Here is an 18,128-nt window from a genome sequence, read left to right as displayed (position 1 = left end):
CTCCCCCCTCACCTGCTCCTGCCGGCCGGATTCTCCTTCCCTCCCCCCCAATGTTGGGAGTGAAGGGGAGAGGAAGGGAGGAGGGGGGCGGCATTCCTGGGATTCCCTGACTGTGGGGAGAGGGAGGCTGCTATAGAGGAGAGCCAGGAAAGAGCACCCTGCAGCCCCCCCACCCCTCCCCACCCACGGACACGGAGGCTTGGGCAGAACAGGGGTTGGACGACCATTTAATATGAGATTCAAGTGATGGGCTCCAGACCACTGGTCAGGCAGGAAAGCAGCTCGAGCACCGGCCAGTGGGTAGGGCCTCACAGGGCATACTGGGAGATGTTCTAGGCCACTGGTCAGGCTGGGCGCTGCTGGTTGTCTGGGAGAGGCCCGTGCAGGCCACTGGTTGAGCAGCTGGGAAAAATCGAGGTGGTAAACCCAGGCTACTGGCCATAGTGGGAACGAGTCCCCAAGGCCCCTGGTCAGGATCAGGGGGAGAGGTCAGCGGCTGTCTGGTGAGGTTCCAGCTCGCGACACTGGCCAGACTGGTCGGTCAGGCCACTGCTGCAGGCGCTGGTCAGCAGGAGCCCTGGACAGCCCAGGCCTTGGGGCCAGAGGGAGCCCCGCTCCAGGCGGAGTGTTGGGAGGTCTGCTCCCGGCAGTGGGAGGTCCTGGCCTGGCGCCCGGGTTTGGGGGGACAAGGGGGGCCTGGAGGGCGGGGCGGGGCGGGGCTGCCGGGGGCGGGGCCTGGTCGCTCCCAGCCCTGGGGCTGCCAGCCGCAGCCCGGCTCAGTCGCAGCAGCCGCCGAGAACATGGAGCCCCCAGACGCGCGGGCCGGGGCGCGCGGGGCCCCGCGGCTGCTGGTGCTGGCGCTCCTGCTGGGGGCGCACCCAGGTATGGCTCGGGCTGGCAGCAGGGCGCGACTGGGGGCGGCTCCCGGGGACCACGGGAAGGGAAGGAGAAGGGGCTTTCACCAACACCAGGAAGTCACACTGGGGACCCCAAGGAGGAGGGTTTTGGGAGCATGGGGGTACCCCTTCCAATGAGAGACCAGGGGACAGCCAGGCAGAAGAGCTGGGATACCACAGCAGGGGTTTGGAGACCACCTGAGAAGTCAGAGCCCCTTCCCACCTGAGACTTAGGGAGTGCGGGCCCTCAGCCCAGGGATCTGGTGTCCAAGTCACCTGTTCCCTCAGAGCCAGGGGTCCAAGCCTCCGGTGACCGGAGTGGCTTCCCCCAGGACTCTGGGGCCCCAAACCCCAGAGATTCCCGCTGAGAGGTTCTCATGTTTTGAAAGGGTCAAGGACTTTATGGCTAGAAACCAGAGAGTCATATGCATGTGAGAGTTTGCCCCCTCTGGATTCAGAGCCCAGGTTCTCGAGAAGCCCTTTCCCTCCAGGAAGGGCCAGAGCCGTGACCTGGGCAGTGACGGTGCCCCCTTCCTGGGGCCCCAGATACATCTACACACCTGCGGGACGGTGGGAGGGAAGGAGGCCCTGGCGGAGGACAACAGAGAGACAGAGAGCTGAGAGAAACTGGGGAAGAGTGGAGATCTCTCCATCTGTCCTTGATGCCTGCTGCTCAGACCCAGCCCCAGGCACCAGCCTGGCCCCGTGCCCCCTCCCCTGGGGCAGGCTGGGGCCAGAGGTGGGTGCTGGGAATCCAGGCCCGGGGTACAAGAATGGCAAATAGTGAGTCCCCAGGAGCAGGGCTGGGTCATGCTGGGCGGGGAAAGGAAAGGAGGTTCTAAAAACTGAGAGCTGGTGCCAGGATGCCAGCCCAGAGGGTAAGAGAGCATGGCTTCCCCATGAGAGCAAGAGGCCTGGCCCCAGCCGTCTATTCCTCCAGGACTCAGGAGGCCAGGCCCCCAGCAACCGTCTCCCTCAGGATCCTGGGCCTTAACCCATCCTGTTCTGGGGTGACACACCACACCCCTTCCCTGCTCTATCAAAGAGGCAGAGGAGCGAGGGGCGAGGGGCGGGTAGGGGGCTCTGGCGCCAAGCCGGGCAGGTCTCAGCCAGCCTGGCCCTCCCACATTCCTGAAACCTGCCCAGCCCTGTCCCCCTCACCACCACCCCCACACCCATCTGCCTCAGCTCCAGCCCCTGCCCCCAACTCGTGAGGGAGAGATCAGGGGCTGAGAGATGGGGAGGGAGAGTGACAGGCTGAGAGAGACACAGAGAGACAGAGACCGCGGGAGACCCAAGTGAGAGAGACGCAGGCAGACATGGAGACCCACGGGATGGAGACATGCATCTCACCTCAGTCACCGTGCCAGGCCCCGCCCAGGCTGCTGGAGGCATGGGGGCAAGCCAGTCCTGGCTCTGCCCTTGAAAGACAGTTGGTCTAGTGGGAGAAGCATGGACAGGTGCAGTTTTACCCCCAGGAGGACTGAATGGAGGCCATTCAATGGGCCCTGTGTGGCCAGGGGAGGAGCCCTCAGTTGTGTAAGTGAAGGGAAGGATGGAGAGGGATGCTGATGGGGCCGAAGCTCAGAGAAGCAGAGATGAGGCATGGAAGGGGGCCGGAGCTGAGGCTGAGGGAGGAGGGGCCGGGGGCTGGGCTCCTGGGTCTGGGGGAGGAGGGGCAGGGGGCCTGGACCCCTGGGTCTGGGGGAGGAGGGGCCGGGGGCCTGGACCCCTGGGTCTGGGGGAGGAGGGGCTGGGGGGCTGGGCTCCTGGGTCTAGGGGAGGAGGGGCCGGGGGCCTAGACCCCTGAGTCTGAGGGAGGAGGGCCTCCCTACCGATGGTGGGGAGCGACAGCTAAGCCACTGTCCCGCAGGTGCCCAGGCTGAGGTGCGCCTGTCTGTGCCCTCCCTGGTGGAGGTGATGAGGGGGGAGCCTGTCACGCTGTACTGCACCCCCTTGGGGGCCCGTGACCATTTCACCCTGGAGTGGTTCCTGGTGAGTGCCGCGGGCTGGGCTCTGGGGCTGGCTGGGGGGCTGGAGTCGGGGCACAGTGGGGCTGCAAGCATACCACCCCTCATCAGGGCCAGAGGGCCCTAAGAACTCCGCCCAGCCTCCATTCCATTTTCCATGGGGGAAGCGGAGGCCCAGCCAGGGGAGGACTCTCCAGGGTGCCCAGGTGTCTGGGCACAGCGGAGACTGGAATGAAGAAGCCCCTGTTCAGAGTCCTGGCTCTTGAGAGAGAATATCCAGAGACAGATACCAGGAAAGCAAGAGACCCCAGGGACAGGGCTAAAGACAAAGAGATAATTAGGGCAAAGAGAGACAAGGAGGAGAGGGAGACAGAGAGATGGGACTGGGTGAGAAGGAGAAAGAGGAAGATAGAGCAGGGTGACCGTGACAACAGACAGGGAGCAGCGGGGAGGGGTGGAGAGGAGGGCGAGATCAGAGTGGAAGGGAAGGAAGAAAGCAGCAGAAAGGAACAAGGAGAGAAACACAGAAATGCTGAGGAGGGTGGGCCAGGCAGCTCTGAGCCGAAGCCCTCCCTGCCCACAGGCCGACCGCTCTGGGGTCCGCCACCGCCTGGCCTCTGCTGAGCTGCAGGGCTCTGAGCTCCAGGACAAGGTGCATGACTCCTGGGGCCGGAACCCCCCATACCAGCTGGACACCCAGGGCCGCCTGGTGCTGGCTGAGGCCCAGGTGGGCGACGAGCGGGACTATGTGTGCATGGTGAAGGCAGGGGCAGCAGGCACCGCTGAGGCCACCGCGAGGCTCCGCGTGTTTGGTGAGTGTCCACGGGCACCCCGGGAGGGGTGGGCAGGTGGGAGCCCAGGAAAGAGGCTCCTGACAGTAAATGTCTCCCGCAGCAAAACCAGAGGCTGCCGAGGTGGCTCCCAACAAAGGGATACTGTCTGTGACGGATCACTTCGCCCAGGAGGTACCTCCAACCAGAACTTGATTCCAGGGGGCAGAGGGGGCTGGGAGGTTTGGACCCCAGCATCTGCGGGGAAGAGAAGGCTGGGGACCCAGACTCCTGGGTCCTAAGGTGGGAAGGGGCTGACGGCCTGGGCTTCTTAGTCTAAGGAGGAAGGACCTGGGGGTTTGGCCTTCTGGGTCCTGGGGGAGTAGAGGGCTGGAGCCCAGACTCCTGTACCTGAGGGGCAGGAGGGAACCCAGACTTCAGAGCCCTGCCTCAGAGCCCAGGGCCGTGCCTGTGTCTGCCTCAGATTGCCACCTGCACCAGCCGCAACGGGAACCCGGCCCCCGAGATCATGTGGTATCGCAATGGGCAGCGCCTGGAGGTGCCCATGGAGGTGAACTTAGGTGAGTGGCCCAGGAGCTTAGCTAGACTTGGGGTGGGGTGGCTGGCGGCCGGGGCTGGCTGACCGCCTCCTCCCTCCCTCCCAGAGGGCTACATGACTAGCCGCATAGTCCGCGAGGCCTCGGGCCTGCTGTCTCTCACCAGCACCCTCTACCTGCGGCTGCACAAGGCCGACCGGGATGCCACCTTCCACTGCTCCGTGCACTACTCCCTGCCCATGGGCCAGCATGGCCTCCTGGACAGCCCCGCTTTCAACCTCACCCTGCACTGTGAGTCCACACTGGCCCCGACCTCCTGGCCTTGGACCCCACACCCCACTGAGGCCTGATCCTCCAAGCCAGCCTCGCATTCCCCGTGGTCCTCCATGCCCCTACCTCTCCCTGAAATGTACATGGACCACAGACCTCTGACCTCAAATAGTAGCGAGGAACCCCATCCTGACTTCTGACACCCCCATAGCACTCTGAACCCCATAGAGTTTCACAACTAAACACTGTGCTCCACCTTCACACACTGGATTGGGTCCTCAAATCCCACGCTGACCTGTCACCCATGTTGACCTCTGACCCTTGACCTATATTCTCAGCTTGTCTTAACTACAGTGGTCCCTGATCTCAGAATAAGTGTGAACCTGAGCCTTGAAAGATATGACCTCTACCATTTGACCAACCATAGCCCTCCCCTTTGCTGCAGCGCTGACCTTTCTCCCTTAAACCCTTGACCTGACCTACCCTTGACCCTGGTCATGAATCAGCCCTGACCCATCCTCCCTGCTACTTCCCTTAGATCCCACAGAGAGTGTGCAGTTCTGGGTGGGCAGCCCATCCACCACAGCAGGCTGGGTACGAGAGGGTGACTCCGTCCAGCTGTTCTGTCGGGGGGACGGCAGCCCCAGCCCGGAGTACACGTTTTTCCGCCTTCAGGTGACTCACCCCTTCATCCCGTTGGAACTCCTGACCTCTGTGACATATTGACCTGCCCCAACTTCTAACCTGGCTTAGTAAGGCGCCTGATTGGTGACCCAGGAGCTAACAGCACCTCAGACCCCTGGCCTGAGAGTCCTGCCTTAGCATGATACCTGACTCAGGTGACCCCTTACTTGAGCGGGCTCTGACCTAACTCTGGCCTAACCAATGTGTCTGACTCTGACCTGGCTAGCTCCTGACCTATCATGACCTGGCTGGACCAGGGCAGTTCCTGAGCTGGCTTCTCATCCCTGGTCACCCAGGACAAGCAGGAGGATGTGCTGAAAACAAATCTTGAGGGTCACTTGACCCTGGAGGGGTTGCAGCGGGGCCAAAGCGGGACCTATGGCTGCAGGGTGGAGGACTACGACGCTGCGGAGGATGCGGAGCTCTCCCAAACCCTGGAGCTGCACGTGGCCTGTGAGAGCCCCGGGAGAACGGGAAGGGCCCTGGCACCAGCAGCCTCCTCACCTCACCCCCACCAGCCTGGCCTCCAACACTTTCTCTGCATTTCTGCCCTGCCCTGGTCCAGGTGCCCCCTCTCCAATCTGGCTCCCATGGAAGGCAGCCAGAGGGTTCATTCCAAAGCACTGACCTGACCTTTCCCCACTCAGAACCTGCTGTGGCTCCCCAATGCCCTTGGGAGAAAGCCCAGGTGATTGACCAGGGCCTTCAAGGCCTACCCGGATGGCTCCCACTTCAGCTGACTCCTCTCCCTGCAAAGGCATTCTCCTCAGCACACCCAAGCTCCTCTCCTCACCCTATGTGAATTCCCCATCCTTCCTGTTTTTGGTTTCTCACCAGTCTTTTGTGTCCCAGTCTTCTAGAAAGCCTTCTCAGTCCACTTGTCCCCGAGCCCCATCCACAGGCTCTGTTCCTCCGTGGCATTCCTTACACCTCCCTTCCTGGGGTTAGACCCTGCGCCAGATGTTCAGGACACATCTGCTCCAAGCAGTAGGGGAGATGGATGGTAACTGCTAAACGGGACACTGAGCAGCGATAGTGCATCTAGAGGGCCCAACACAGAGATGGGATAAGGAACTGGCTGGGCGAGCAAGGACTATTTTAAGAGGGAGTGTTGCAGGCTGTGTCCCCAGGAAGCAGATTTAGATGGGGAGATCTGCAGGCAGGAAGTTCATGGGGAGTGCCTTGGGACCCACATCCAAAATGGGGTGCGGAGAAGAAGGAAGCATACTGGGCAGAGGGAGACATTGGGCTGCAGTCTACAGAAGTTCCCTCTACCCCCATAGGACGCTTGGAAGCCAGGATGGCTTTCTTAGGTGTCCCCAGTTGGGGAAAGGGTGCTGGGCCTTTATGCCCCCGTATCAATGAAGCACTGGATGTGGACTGCGGGAGGAAGGGTACATGACCTTGGGCAAGGGGCTCTCTGCAGCTGAGGCAGTTCCCAGAGAGGGCTGACAGCTGAGGGCTGACAGCTGACATCCTTCTCAACAGCTGGGGGAATAAATCCTGCAGCGCTGAAGGGGAAATCTGAGTGTCCACAATGGGGGGGTCAGAAGACATTTGAGTAGGAAATCAAAGGATGGCACCAGAAACGAGGAGCCAGAAGAACATTCTAGGCAGAGGGAACAGCAAGTGCAAAGGCCCTGAAGGTGGGCCCAAACTGGCAGAGTGGAGGAAAACCACAGGAGCGTAGGGTGGGTGGAGCTTGGGCCTGGGCATTTAGGGGGCAGGGGGTCAGAGAGGTAGGCAGAGGTCAGACCAGGCAGGATCTTGTAGGCTTTGTCTTGTCAAGGAATTTAGCCTTTATGCGAAAGGGTCCGGGCAGCCACTACAGGACTTTAAGCAGAGGGCAGGCTGACCAGTGCGTGTTTTGAAGAGATTCCTCTGGCAGCGCAGCAGACAAGAGTCCCGCCCAGCAGGGAGACCAGTGAAGTGGTGACCACAGTGGTGAAGGCAGTTATTCCCCGGGGTCAGGGATGGAGGGAAGCAATGGATCCATTTTGGAGGCAGAACAGAGAAAGTTCAATGACAGAATGGATAGTGGGGAGAAGGCAAGCATTGGGGTGGTGAGTCAGAGGAGGGACACCTCACACCTCCAAGGTCATCCATTCACCATGGACCCAGATGTCAGATCTGGAGAAAAGTGGTCGAGTTGGGCAGGTATTATGGAGTTAGACCCCAAAGTTGGGGCTCTTCGGCCTGGGGAGAAGAGTAGAGTTCGTGGAAAAGGGGAGAACAGGGAGGAACACTTGGCATTCTGCGCTTACAATTGTGCATTCACGTCTGCACCCCCAGCAGCCCTGCAGAGCCCCAGAGTGGGTGAGGGTCCGGGGAAGGTGACAGTCTGTACCCCCCTCCAGACCTGGACCCCCTCGAGCTCAGCACCGGGGAGGAGCTCTCCATACCCCTGGGCGGCAGCACAGCCGTGAACTGCTCCGGGCAAGGCCTGCCCACCCCTGCCCTCCGCTGGATCAAGGTGAGAGGACAGGAGCGCCACAGCCCTGGGACCCCTGCCTGCACCCCCTGCCTCCCAGCCATCCCTCCCTTTCTCCCCTCCCCAGGATTCAATACCCCTGAGGGATGGCCCCACGCTCCCGCTTAGCTCCGTCACCTTTGATTCTGCCGGCACCTACGTGTGTGAGGCCTCCACGCCCACGATCCCCCTCCTGAGTCGCACCCGGAGCTTCAAGCTGCTGGTCCAAGGTTCGGGGTGGGACAGGTGGATGGGGACCGTGGGGGTGGGGGGCCAGGACAAACAGGGCTCCATGGCTGGAGGCTCTGTCTTCCGTTCCTCTCCCTCCCTCTCTCCGCTCTCCCTGCATCCTTCCCCAGGGGCTTCCCATTTACTCTTCTTTCCCCACCACCCACAGGGCTGCCAGAATTAAGGCCAGAGGAGACCCAGCCCAAGACAGAGGGCAGCTGGAGCGAAGGAGATGAAGTCAGGCTGGTCTGCTCTGCCCGTGGCTACCCAGAGCCCAAGCTCAGCTGGAGCCAGTTGGGTGGCAGTGTAAGGGGCCCTCCTCTCCACCCTGAACCTTCTGGGACCCAAGCACCCTTCCCAAACCCCATAGGGGACTGTGCCCACCCCCACCTTCCTGGGGGACTGGACATCTTCCCCTCTGCCCTCACCCCCAGCCCTTGATCCCACGGTCCCAAGCCTGACCCGAGCCTCCACAGCCAGCAGAGCCGGTCCCCGGAGGGCAGGACTGGGTGAGCAGCTCCCTGACCCTGAAGGTGACCAGCAGCCTAAGCCGAGACGGCATCTACTGTGAGGCCTCCAACCCACATGGCAACAGCCGGCACGTCTTCCACTTCGGGGATGGTGAGTAGCCACTGCAATGGGACAAAGCTGGGCAGGGCAGACAGACGGGGTGCTTCTGGCTTATCTCCTGTCCTCTGTCCCATCCCTGCAGTGGCTCCCCAGACCTCCCAGGCCGGAGTGGCTGTCATGGCCGTGGCTGTCAGCGTGGCCCTCCTGCTCCTGGTCGTTGCCACCTTCTACTGCATGAGACGCAAGGGGCGCCCCGGCTGCTGCCAGCGGCGGGAAAAGGGGGCTCCGTGAGTGGCCTGCGACCTCAGAACGGACCACTGTAGCCCAGTCCTGGCCCATGTCTTAACTCTGACCTCATCCCCAACCCCAAACCCATCACCAAATGAAACGAGTCCCACCTCCAGCCTCCAACCTAATCCATAGGCATCCCCTCCCCCATCCTCATCCCCAGCTACAACCCCACCTAACCCATAACCAGCCCCAAGCCCAACTTAACCCCACTGCACCCACAGTGTCCTGTCCAACCCCAGCTCATCTCATCCTCACCCTTAACTCCCAATCCACAGCCGTCCCCAGATGCATCCCGGAAGCCGACCCCCAAATGCATCCCGGGAGCCAACCCCGATGGTTACTAGTTACATCTCCAACTCCAACAGCACCTCTGAGCCTAGCCGCACCCCATCCCTAACCCCAGTGCCATTACACGCCTACCCCATCCCCATCTAGGTCCCACCTGTCCCTCAAGGCTCTCCCCACCGAACACAACCCGTCCCCAGTTCCTTCTCCAGCCACTGTGGCCTCCAACCCGCTGCCTTCTTCTCCCAGGCCACCCGGGGAGCCAGAGCTGAGCCACTCGGGGTCAGAGCCACCAGAGCAGAAGGGCCTGCTCATCGGAGGTGCCTCTGGGGGAGCCAGGCGTGGCAGTGGGGGCTTCGGAGATGAGGTGGGTGAGGGCCCGGGTGAGCGGGTGCCTGCGGGGGTGGACCAGCCTCTAGGGGCACAGGCTGACCACCCCATTTTCCCCCAGTGCTGAGCCTGAGGACCTCCAAAAGGCAGACCCTGGACACCCCTGGGCCTGAGGGCATCAGAGAACCAGCCCTGCTCATGCCCCCCTGCCCCCCCACCCCCCCACCCTGCCTTCCCGGCCCTGGGCCTACCCTCTTCCTGAGCCCTCCCTTCCTTCCTCCACTGGCAGCTACTGGGAGGGAGGGGGAAAGGGTTGGTGGGAGGGAACCTTCCTTCAGGGAGGGTGACTCTCCCAGGCCCCAGAATAGCTCCTGGACCCAAGCCCAGAGCCCAGTCTGGGACCAGGCTCCGAGGGTCAGCTGGCTGGGGCTAGTTTTACCTCCTGCCTCCATTGCTGGTCCCCCCACCTGATGTCCTGCTGCAGAGTCTGACACTGGATCCCACCCTGCCCCGGCCGGCGCCATCATCTGTGGACACTGGAGTTGAATAAATGCTGTCTGTCACGTGGACACCATCCTGTGGCCAAAGCCTCCTCTGGGGGACGAGAGGGGAGGGGATGCAAGCAATGGTTTCTCAGGGGCCCTTCCAGTCCCCTTGCAAGACTGGGGAGAAGTCTCATGCCACAGAAAGAAATGTGAGACAGAGAGCGTATAGGGTAGCTTAGCTGGCCCAGGGCAGAAGAAAGATGCTAGGGATCTGGGGGATGCTGAGCCTGGCCCCTGGGGACCAGTGCCTGCTTGAGGGGTGGGTTGCAGTTCTTTTAAGAGTTCCCAGTCTTTCTTGCCAGAGCCCCAGAGGGAACTGACTCTGAGAAGGGGAAAAGCTCTCTGAGCTGTAGATGGAATTAGGGATGGAGCTTCCTCCCCTGGGAACAGCACGGTGCCTGGAGCTGAGGATTCCCTGCGGAAGGAGCAGGGGCTTGGAAGAACGCAGACAGAGCAGGCCTGGGGCGGAGGAAAGGGAAACAGGCCAGCTGGAGAGACTTACTGCAGCCCAAGGCAGAGGCATTGAGAGAGGGATGGAAAAGGTTGGAAGAGGGTGGGACGACAATACAAAATTTTTTTTTAAAAAAAGGAAGAGAAAAATACCCTTATGGAGAGGTAGGAGGGATGGACTGGGGAAGCTTCGAGATAAGAAAGCTCTAGAGACAGACAGAGTCACAGAAAAGGATTTGGGGAGAGAGGCAGCTACAGAAGGGTTGATACAGAGACAAAGACAGGCACATGGAGAAGGAACTGGGATTCACGGAGATAATTACTCTCGGAAAGGGAGAGAACAAAGGTTGAGAGGAGCAGCCCCAAAGCAGGGGAAGGGTAGTGGGAGGGGGGCTTGTGTGACCTTAGCCTGGTGTCTGCACCTCCCTGAACCCACGAGCCCGAGAGAAATCACACATGGGCTGAGGGCTGCTGTGAGGAGCGGCTGGCCGATCCCAGTGCAGTGCGTGTGGGGAGGTCTCTGCACTCAGACCCCTCCAATCTCGGGCGAGTGACTGCTTCCCTGTCCTCAGTTTGGCCAGCCGCAAAACGGGCATAGTGGGTTCTGTTGCTTTGGGAAATGGGCAGGCTGCTCTGGGAGCCTCCCTGGGTGTAGGTGACTGAGCAGCATGCCCAGAGGCCCTTTAACAGAAGAGCTCACCCGTCTAATTAAGGCACTCAAACCCTGTGGTTCATTGAATCAACAAACAGGAGAAGCCCGAGAAAAGGGGTGGGGCACCTTAACAAACCTACATCGGGACACAAGTGACCAAAGTTCCCCGCCACCTAGGTTCTGGGGTGTGCGTGGCTCCTGAATCTGGTCTCTCACCTTGGTGTGGTTCTGAGACCCACAGTGGAGGGTGCGCCAGGGCATTCGGCTGTATCCCCAAAAGGCACCAGGGCCACAAGGGAGCAAATGCACCCAGTCACCACTGTACCTGGCTGAAAACGTGCTTGGCAGCCCCAGCTTTTACCTGTGTGATTCGGGCACAGGACTCATGCAACGGAGTAGGGGTCACCAGCAAAGCCCCTTAAGGACACGTGGGTACTTGGGGCTTGCTCCCTTCCTTCCATCCTTCCATCTGTTCAGCTCACATGCTCAATATGTCCAATAGGCCTCATGATCTGCTTCGTAAAATCCATCCTTCATTTTATCGATCTCCTTATTTGTGTGGCTTTCTTGTTTTCTATATAGCAGAAGTGAATTAAAAAAAATTTCAACAGGCACACATGGGGACCATAAGGTGTTAGAATTTGATAACTGCAAAGTGTTTGGGACAAAGCTTGGCACAGAGTATGTGCTCAGTCCATGATTATTATTATTATCATCATCCAAGAAAAACAGGGACAGATAAAAGCAACAAAGGGTCATTTGATCAGAGAGGGACCAGGTGGAGAGAGACACCACTCTAAGGGCAGACGTTGGTGAGGAGTTTCTGGTTAGACGGCTGGGGGCAAAGGAGAGAGGGGACCCCAGTGAGGAAGGGATTCTCATTCAGCACCTGGTCCCCAAGTTAATGAGGGGAGGATCCTGGCCTGCCTCCTAGGAGGGCACACATTTGCATAATGCCCCTTGTAGGCAGGGCATCCCAAGTAATTTACATACAGGCGGCAACCTACAACCTCAGTCTGATTCCTCCCACCTTGCGCAGGGTCTGGGGAAAGGGGAAGAGGTGACCCACGGGGTCTGGAGTTACAAGAAATGAAGACAAGTTTGGAGTGAACTCCTTCATCAACCTTCTGTGGCTCCCTATTGCTCTAAGGAGCATGACCCACCCTTCAGCTGGCATTCGGGGCCTTCTAAGATATTGCCGGTCACTGCTTCCTCTCTCACACATGCCCCTACCTTGTAACTTTGTGATTTTACTATCGCCTCACCTGGAATGTGCATCCCCATTTCGCCCACTGTAACAAAGCTTGCCTGTCCTTCAAAACCTGGACATCTTGAAGGATCCTGAAAAGTTTTACTCTCCTTTCCCAGCCCTGGGAACTTTGCAGGAATCTGTGTCTTTTCTGGACTGGTATAGATTTTATTAGTAAGCAAATGAAAAAAGGAAACTTATTCACTCATATAACCAGGAAGATCAAAGGCTATCTTCAGGCATAGCTGGATCCAGCAGCTCAGAGTCTCATCAGAAAATGGTCCTTTTCCATTTCTCAGCTCTGCTGTCCTCCATGTAGAGGTAGGGTCTTTTGACTCAGGTGCCACCCTCGTGACAGATTTCTACTCTACCAGTTAACAATCCCCATCAAGAGAGGGTGTCCCTTTCCTATCAGTTCAAGAGGAAGTCTCAGGGCTAACTCTCATTGGTCAGGAACAGATCCCACCTCCATCCCTGAACCAATCCCTGTGGCCAGAGGATCAAATGCTCTGATTGGCTAGGAATGGATCAGGCTCACTCTGAACCAGAAGGACTGAGTGTAGGTGATTCCCCATACAAAAAAATGCGGGGCCGGAGGGCTACTGTTGCTGGAAGAAGGAAAACAGGTTGCCGGGCAAGTAAAATACTTGGCACCAGCTACATAGCTCCATCAGGAAGCCTTTGTACCTGTACTCCTACTTCCTGGTAGTTATGGCTCTTCAGTTAAGTGCCACCTCTGGGACTTCTTGACATTTGAAGTCGACTCCCAGGCATGGGACCCACCCAGTCGTTTGTCAACAAACATGGTAGTGCTCGGTCTTATGCATAGGCCAGGGGAGCTGAAACTCCAGCCTACCTTCCTGGGCCTTCCCTACTGGGCTCATCTGCGCCCACAAAGAACAGCCAAGAGAACTGAGCCCACTCATTGACAGGCCGGGAGTACGGGTGCTAGGCGGGCCCTTCCTGGAAGAAAACTCCCTGGAGACTGGTTATTTTGTTCAAAGGAGAAACGGGGGAGGGGGATTGGAGGGAACAGAATTTAACAAGCAAGTTAGTAGCAAAGCTGGCATTAAAAACCAGAGATCTTGGCCACCTAGTCTGGCCCAGATTAGGGAAAGGATAGAGAGATCTAGAGCGCATTTATCATGCACCTATTTGTCCAGCCCCCTTCATACCAGGCTTGTGCCAAGCCTGAGATACACTTTATCTAGAGGACACATAGCATAGAGAGGGTAAGAGCACAGACTGTCTGGGTTCAAATCCCAGCTTGCTACATCCTTCCTGGTTTCCCTGGGCAAGTAACCACTCCATGCTCAGTGAACTTTCCAGTGAAATGCGGATCATAATAGTGTCCCCATATGGGATTTTTGTGAGAAATTAATAAGACAAATAAGTCAATTCTGGATCTTGTCATTTTGTGACTGACTTCGAGCCAAAGCACTTCACCTCTCTGTGCCTCAGTTTCGTTATCACATAGGATGATGTGTGGGTTGAGATAAAACTAACGAGAGTATTTAGATCCACACCTGGCACATAGTAAGTGCTAAGTACATTTATTAACAGTATCATTACCTAGACTTGAACTCCACTACTTGCAACCTTGCCCTTTTGGGGAGGAAAGCTCAGGTGCAGGATGGGGGAAGGAGAGGGCAAATCTAGAGGGTCTCCTTGCTAGGGCAAGAAGCTTTCAAGCCTCTGCCCCCACGTATCAGCAACGGAGTCTCCGCAAAACTGGAACGGATGGATTTCAGGCGCCCTAGGCATCCCCTTCTTCGGCCTCCTGCTTCCCACCCTCACCCCAACACGCCGGCCCGCTCACCAGCTCCCCCGGCCAGCCCAAGGAATGTGAAGAGGTGGGTGGGGGTGGGGAGGAGCGGGAGCCGCCGGGGAGGGACAAAGGGGCCGAGTCAGAGGCAGAGACACAAAGACCAGAGGAGGCTGGGAAGGAAGATAGGAGAAGTGGGACATGGACACGGGGAGGGACCGGCGGAATCTGTAGGTCCGACCCTAACCCAGCCCCGCAGGGCGAACTCAGCATGGGAGCCGGTCTGTGCTGCCCCCTGGCGGGAAGAGGCGGGAAGAAGGCGGTGCGGACCAGAAGTAAGAGGAGGGGACAAGGGCCTACAGGGAGCGAGAGACACACACAACAGAGGCAGGGACAGAGACACGAGGAGAAACAAGAGACGCTGAAAGAGACAAAGAGACGTACAGAGAGAGAGAGAGGGACCGAGACACAGAGTCAAAGGGATGGAAAGAGACACGGGGACCAAGTGACACAGGAATGTGACAGAGACCAGAAACACAAAGCGACACCGAGACGTAAGGACTAAAAGACCCGTAGGCAGCGAAATACAGGGACAGAGGAGACTCAAAGATAGAGACACACAAAGAGACACTAAGAGAGACAGAAATCGAGAAAGAAATGATCCGGGGACCCACAGTTCGAGGCAGAGATGACAAATAGACGGGGATAACGCTGAGGTGCCCCAGAATCGAGACAGACTTCGGGAAACCGACCTAGGTAAGTCCGTACCGGGACTGGGCGGGGGGCGTGTCTCAGCCTGGGGGCGGGGCCCAGAAGGGGCGAGCCTAGGAAAACACACGTGCCTCACGTAGGTCGCAGGAGAGGCCCGAGGTAAAGCTGAAGAGGGCCGGGTTAGAACTTTGGGCAGGGCTGACACCAGGCCGGACCGAACTTCTGGGAAGAGGCGAGACAGATTACAGGGAGAAAGGATGGGCGGGGCCGACTCGGGCGGGGCTTATTGGGGCGGGGCGACCGGTGGCTCTGAAGTGGGCGTGACAGAACTTAAGAACTCCCAGCGGGCAAGGGGCGTGGCGTGGGAGGAACTCCCGGTCGTAGAGGAAGCGGGACTGGAGCCCCAAAGGGGCGGGACTGGAGCCCCGAGATAGGGGAGAGAGGTCATTCTCGGGGAGGGGCGAACCGTAGACTTCTGGAAGGCGCACGCAGAGAATCCCGGGGAGCGGCAGGTGTAGAATGCCGGGAGGGGCGGGCACGGATTCCCAGAGGGGGCGTGGCCGGAGTCCTTTGTCCGCACGGCCCGGGGGAGGGAAGGGGTGTGTCCTGTGACGTCAGCGGGTCCGGACTGCCAGGTAGCGGGGGGCCCCGGCCACCGAGCGGGGAGAGCCCGGCCCCGAGAGGACAGCTCGGGAAGCCGAGCGCGGCGGGAACCGGCTGGGAGCGGAGCCCAGCCGATCAGCACGCGCAGAGTGACCCGCAGGCCCCGCCCGTGCCCAGTCCCTCCCCGGGCCCCCCATGGCCGGGGCCGCAGCCCTTCCGTCGTCGGGATCGTCGCCGCCGCCGCTGCTGCTCCCGCTGCTGCTGCTGCTGCTCCGGGAAGCCGGTGAGAAACCGCAGGCGTCGCTCTCCGCTGCGCGGACCCAGCCCCTTCCCTGCCCTCCGAGAGGGGGGATCCTGAGCGCCTTCCCACTACACCCCCAGTCACGGAGCCGCTCTCTCATGCGCCCTTCCTGGCTGGCCCCACCGGCCCTGACCCCCACACACCCCACTCTCTGCGTCCCTCTCACCCCCGTCCCTCTTCCTAATCCCAACTCCCCATCCTGCGCCGGACTTCTGTTTACCTGCTTCCCCTTCTTCAGACTCTTAGGCCAAAAGGGTTAAATACGAGGCCTTCGCGCCCCTTCCCCACCCCGCGCCGATCAGTTAACCCGGCTCCGGGTTTCCGGCTCCGCTTTCCCCCTCAGAAATGTGGGGAATGTATTCCCCGCCAGCAGGAGGGTCGCGATGATGAGGCGAAACCGCCGCCCCCACCCACCCCCATTTTTCCTGCGTCCAGGGTTGGGCGTCCAAGGTCCGGGCAGAATTGAGGGCTGGGGGCCAGATGTCGCGGCCCTCAAGAAGGGCAGGAACTTGGTCTTTGGGTTCCTGGGAGGGCCAGGGATGAGAGTTTCGGCTCCCCGGGCGAGGGGTCTAGGGGCGCCAGTACCGGGCGTCAGGGAGCTGAAGGTTCTGACTCCTGGGCCCCAGAAAACAAGGGGTTGGGAGGCTCTGTCTCCTGGGTCCCAGGTAAAATGAAGGCTACGGGCTCTGCCTGCTGAGGTCCTAGTAAAACTGGGGGTAGGAAAGGCTCAAACTTGGGGGTTCTAGATTATGAGTGGGGACTCTGTGTCCTGGGTCCCAGGTAGAATTGGTGGGGGTGGGGGAGTGGGAGGCAAGAGACCCTATCTGGTCGGCTTCAGATTTTATTGTGGGCCCTGGAATGTCTTCTGAGACCCAGATAAAAATGTGGGCAGGGGACTCTGTCTCTCGGTTTCTAGATGTAATCGAGGGCTGGAGGCTGTCTGGAAGCTGGAGGCTTGGTTGGCTACGTCCCAGGTAGAATGGGAGGCCCAGTCTCGCAGACTGGGACCCTTCCCTTTCCCTGTGAGCAGTCGACCGGAACGTCCCTGGGGAAATTTTCCCGGTTTCACTTTCACCGAGCACCGACGGGTGGCGGGTGGGGGGCGGAGGCGGGAGCTCCCCGGGCTCCCAGTTCCGGAGGCCTGGGTTTCTCCCGGGTTTCGAGACCTTATCTTTCCTCTGGTTGTGCCTTCGTCCTCGGAGCCCCTGGGGGAGGTAGACGCGAGGAGACGCCGCCCTAATACCGCGCCCGTCCCTCTGCTCAGTGCGGCAGCCCCCTCCCGTTTCCCCAGCCCCCGCTGGGGTGGGGAGCAGCACCCAGGGGAGGGAGGGGCTGGGAAGAAGCAGGTGAAGGAGACTCTGGCCCCGCCTCTCGCAGGTGAACCTGCTGTTTGTTCCCAGCTGGAACGCTGGGGGTCCTCAGGTTTCCCAAAGGAAAACCCACAGAGGTGAGGGGGATCTTTGGGGAACCCCGATCACCCCGCTGGCCTCCTTTTTCCCAGCATGTTTCTGAGTTGTGTCCCAGCCTCTACCCGGAACTGGCTACTGCCTCTTTCATGCTCTGCCTCTATAGGGAGATGAGGTCAGACCCTGCCGCCTCTGAGGTAAATGCTCAGAATCCACCTGACCTCGACCCAGGTGTTGACTTGGTGCATGATATCATGGAAGGCTCTAGGTCGCCTAGGAGGTATATTCTGTTCCTGTTCCCATTTTGCAGATGAGGAAACAGAGGCTTAGAAAGGGCAAGCCACTTTCCCAGGGTCCACAGTCAGTCCCGGAACCTGGACTGCAGACTTCAGAACCTTTCTTGGCTCTACTCCACCGGATGGACTTCCAGAAAGTGCCTCTGAGCTTCTGTTTCCGCCTCTGTAAAACAGATAGTGACCCCTTTCCTGCAGGGCCACTGGGAGGATTCAGAGGTCCGCTGATGCCATGTAAAAGCCCTGAGCACCGGGGCAGGGGGCCTGCCCCTGTCCTGCCCCTCCGTCCTTGTGGCTGGTCCTTGTGGCTGGTCCTTGTGGCTGTGCTCTCTCCGGCAGCCCCCTCTCTCCCCTTTCACTCCAGCTCTGTTTCCCTGTCTCCACTCCTCTGCCTCCCCCTCCTTGGCCCCCTCGGAGGGAGGGAGCCCTGACTGGGCCTCCCACTGGGCCGCTCTCCTCCTCAGCCCCCCACAGCTTTCACTGCTCATCCGCATCAGCCTCCAGCCCCACAGTCGTTGGGGGAGGGGAGAGGAGGGGACCGGAGGCCTGCTGTCTCTTCTTGTTAGGCGAGAGGCACCAGGCCGAGGAGAAGTGGGGGTGGGTCTGCCCACATACTATACTGGGGATGGGAGTTGGGGAGGGATACATGGTGAGGATAGAAAGAGAGGAAGGGTGTCCAAAACAAGTTTAGGGATGGGGTCAGAGACACACACGGGGATGGAACCTAGGTAAGAAAGAGCCACGGGGTGGGGCAGAAAAACACTGAGGTGGGACAGAGAAAGTCAGGGCGGGGGTGGGGCGAGCAGGACAGAGACATCAAGATAAAGGCAGG

The 18,128-nt window shown here is 59.6% G+C and overlaps 2 protein-coding genes across 5 annotated transcripts in view; both read left to right on the top strand.

Moving 5' to 3' along the window:
* The first annotated feature begins 727 nt into the window (after window positions 1-727).
* On the top strand, window positions 728-9,895 carry BCAM (basal cell adhesion molecule (Lutheran blood group)). 2 transcript variants are annotated; one of them, XM_036885739.2, is made up of 15 exons: window positions 728-882; window positions 2,770-2,891; window positions 3,450-3,678; window positions 3,761-3,831; window positions 4,121-4,217; window positions 4,302-4,484; window positions 5,002-5,138; window positions 5,444-5,600; window positions 7,505-7,620; window positions 7,706-7,847; window positions 8,015-8,151; window positions 8,322-8,466; window positions 8,558-8,702; window positions 9,241-9,358; window positions 9,443-9,895. In XM_036885739.2, the coding sequence occupies exons 1-15, from the start codon at window positions 801-803 to the stop codon at window positions 9,446-9,448; spliced, it is 1,887 nt and encodes a 628-aa protein (XP_036741634.2). In that variant the 5' UTR covers window positions 728-800; the 3' UTR covers window positions 9,449-9,895. The 2 variants fall into 2 exon arrangements, with proteins under 2 accessions (XP_036741634.2, XP_057348667.1); XM_057492684.1 differs by lacking the exon at window positions 728-882 and adding an exon at window positions 2,369-2,435.
* A 4,549-nt stretch (window positions 9,896-14,444) lies between these two features.
* NECTIN2 (nectin cell adhesion molecule 2) overlaps window positions 14,445-18,128 on the top strand; it is a 28,600-nt gene continuing 24,916 nt past the window's right edge. For 2 of the 3 annotated variants that reach the window (XM_057492687.1, XM_036885774.2), the window contains exon 1: window positions 15,179-15,579. In XM_057492687.1, the coding sequence (XP_057348670.1) occupies window positions 15,492-15,579 (88 nt within the window). In that variant the 5' untranslated portion in view covers window positions 15,179-15,491. Of the gene's footprint in view, window positions 14,739-15,178; window positions 15,580-18,128 lie in introns of those variants that run through there. The other variant, XM_057492688.1, reaches the window with a different exon arrangement.

The sequence above is a fragment of the Manis pentadactyla genome, chromosome 15, assembly GCF_030020395.1.
Source record: "Manis pentadactyla isolate mManPen7 chromosome 15, mManPen7.hap1, whole genome shotgun sequence".
NCBI lineage: Eukaryota > Metazoa > Chordata > Mammalia > Pholidota > Manidae > Manis > Manis pentadactyla.
Note: the sequence above shows the minus strand (reverse complement) of the source record. Positions and strands in the feature narration are given on the sequence as shown.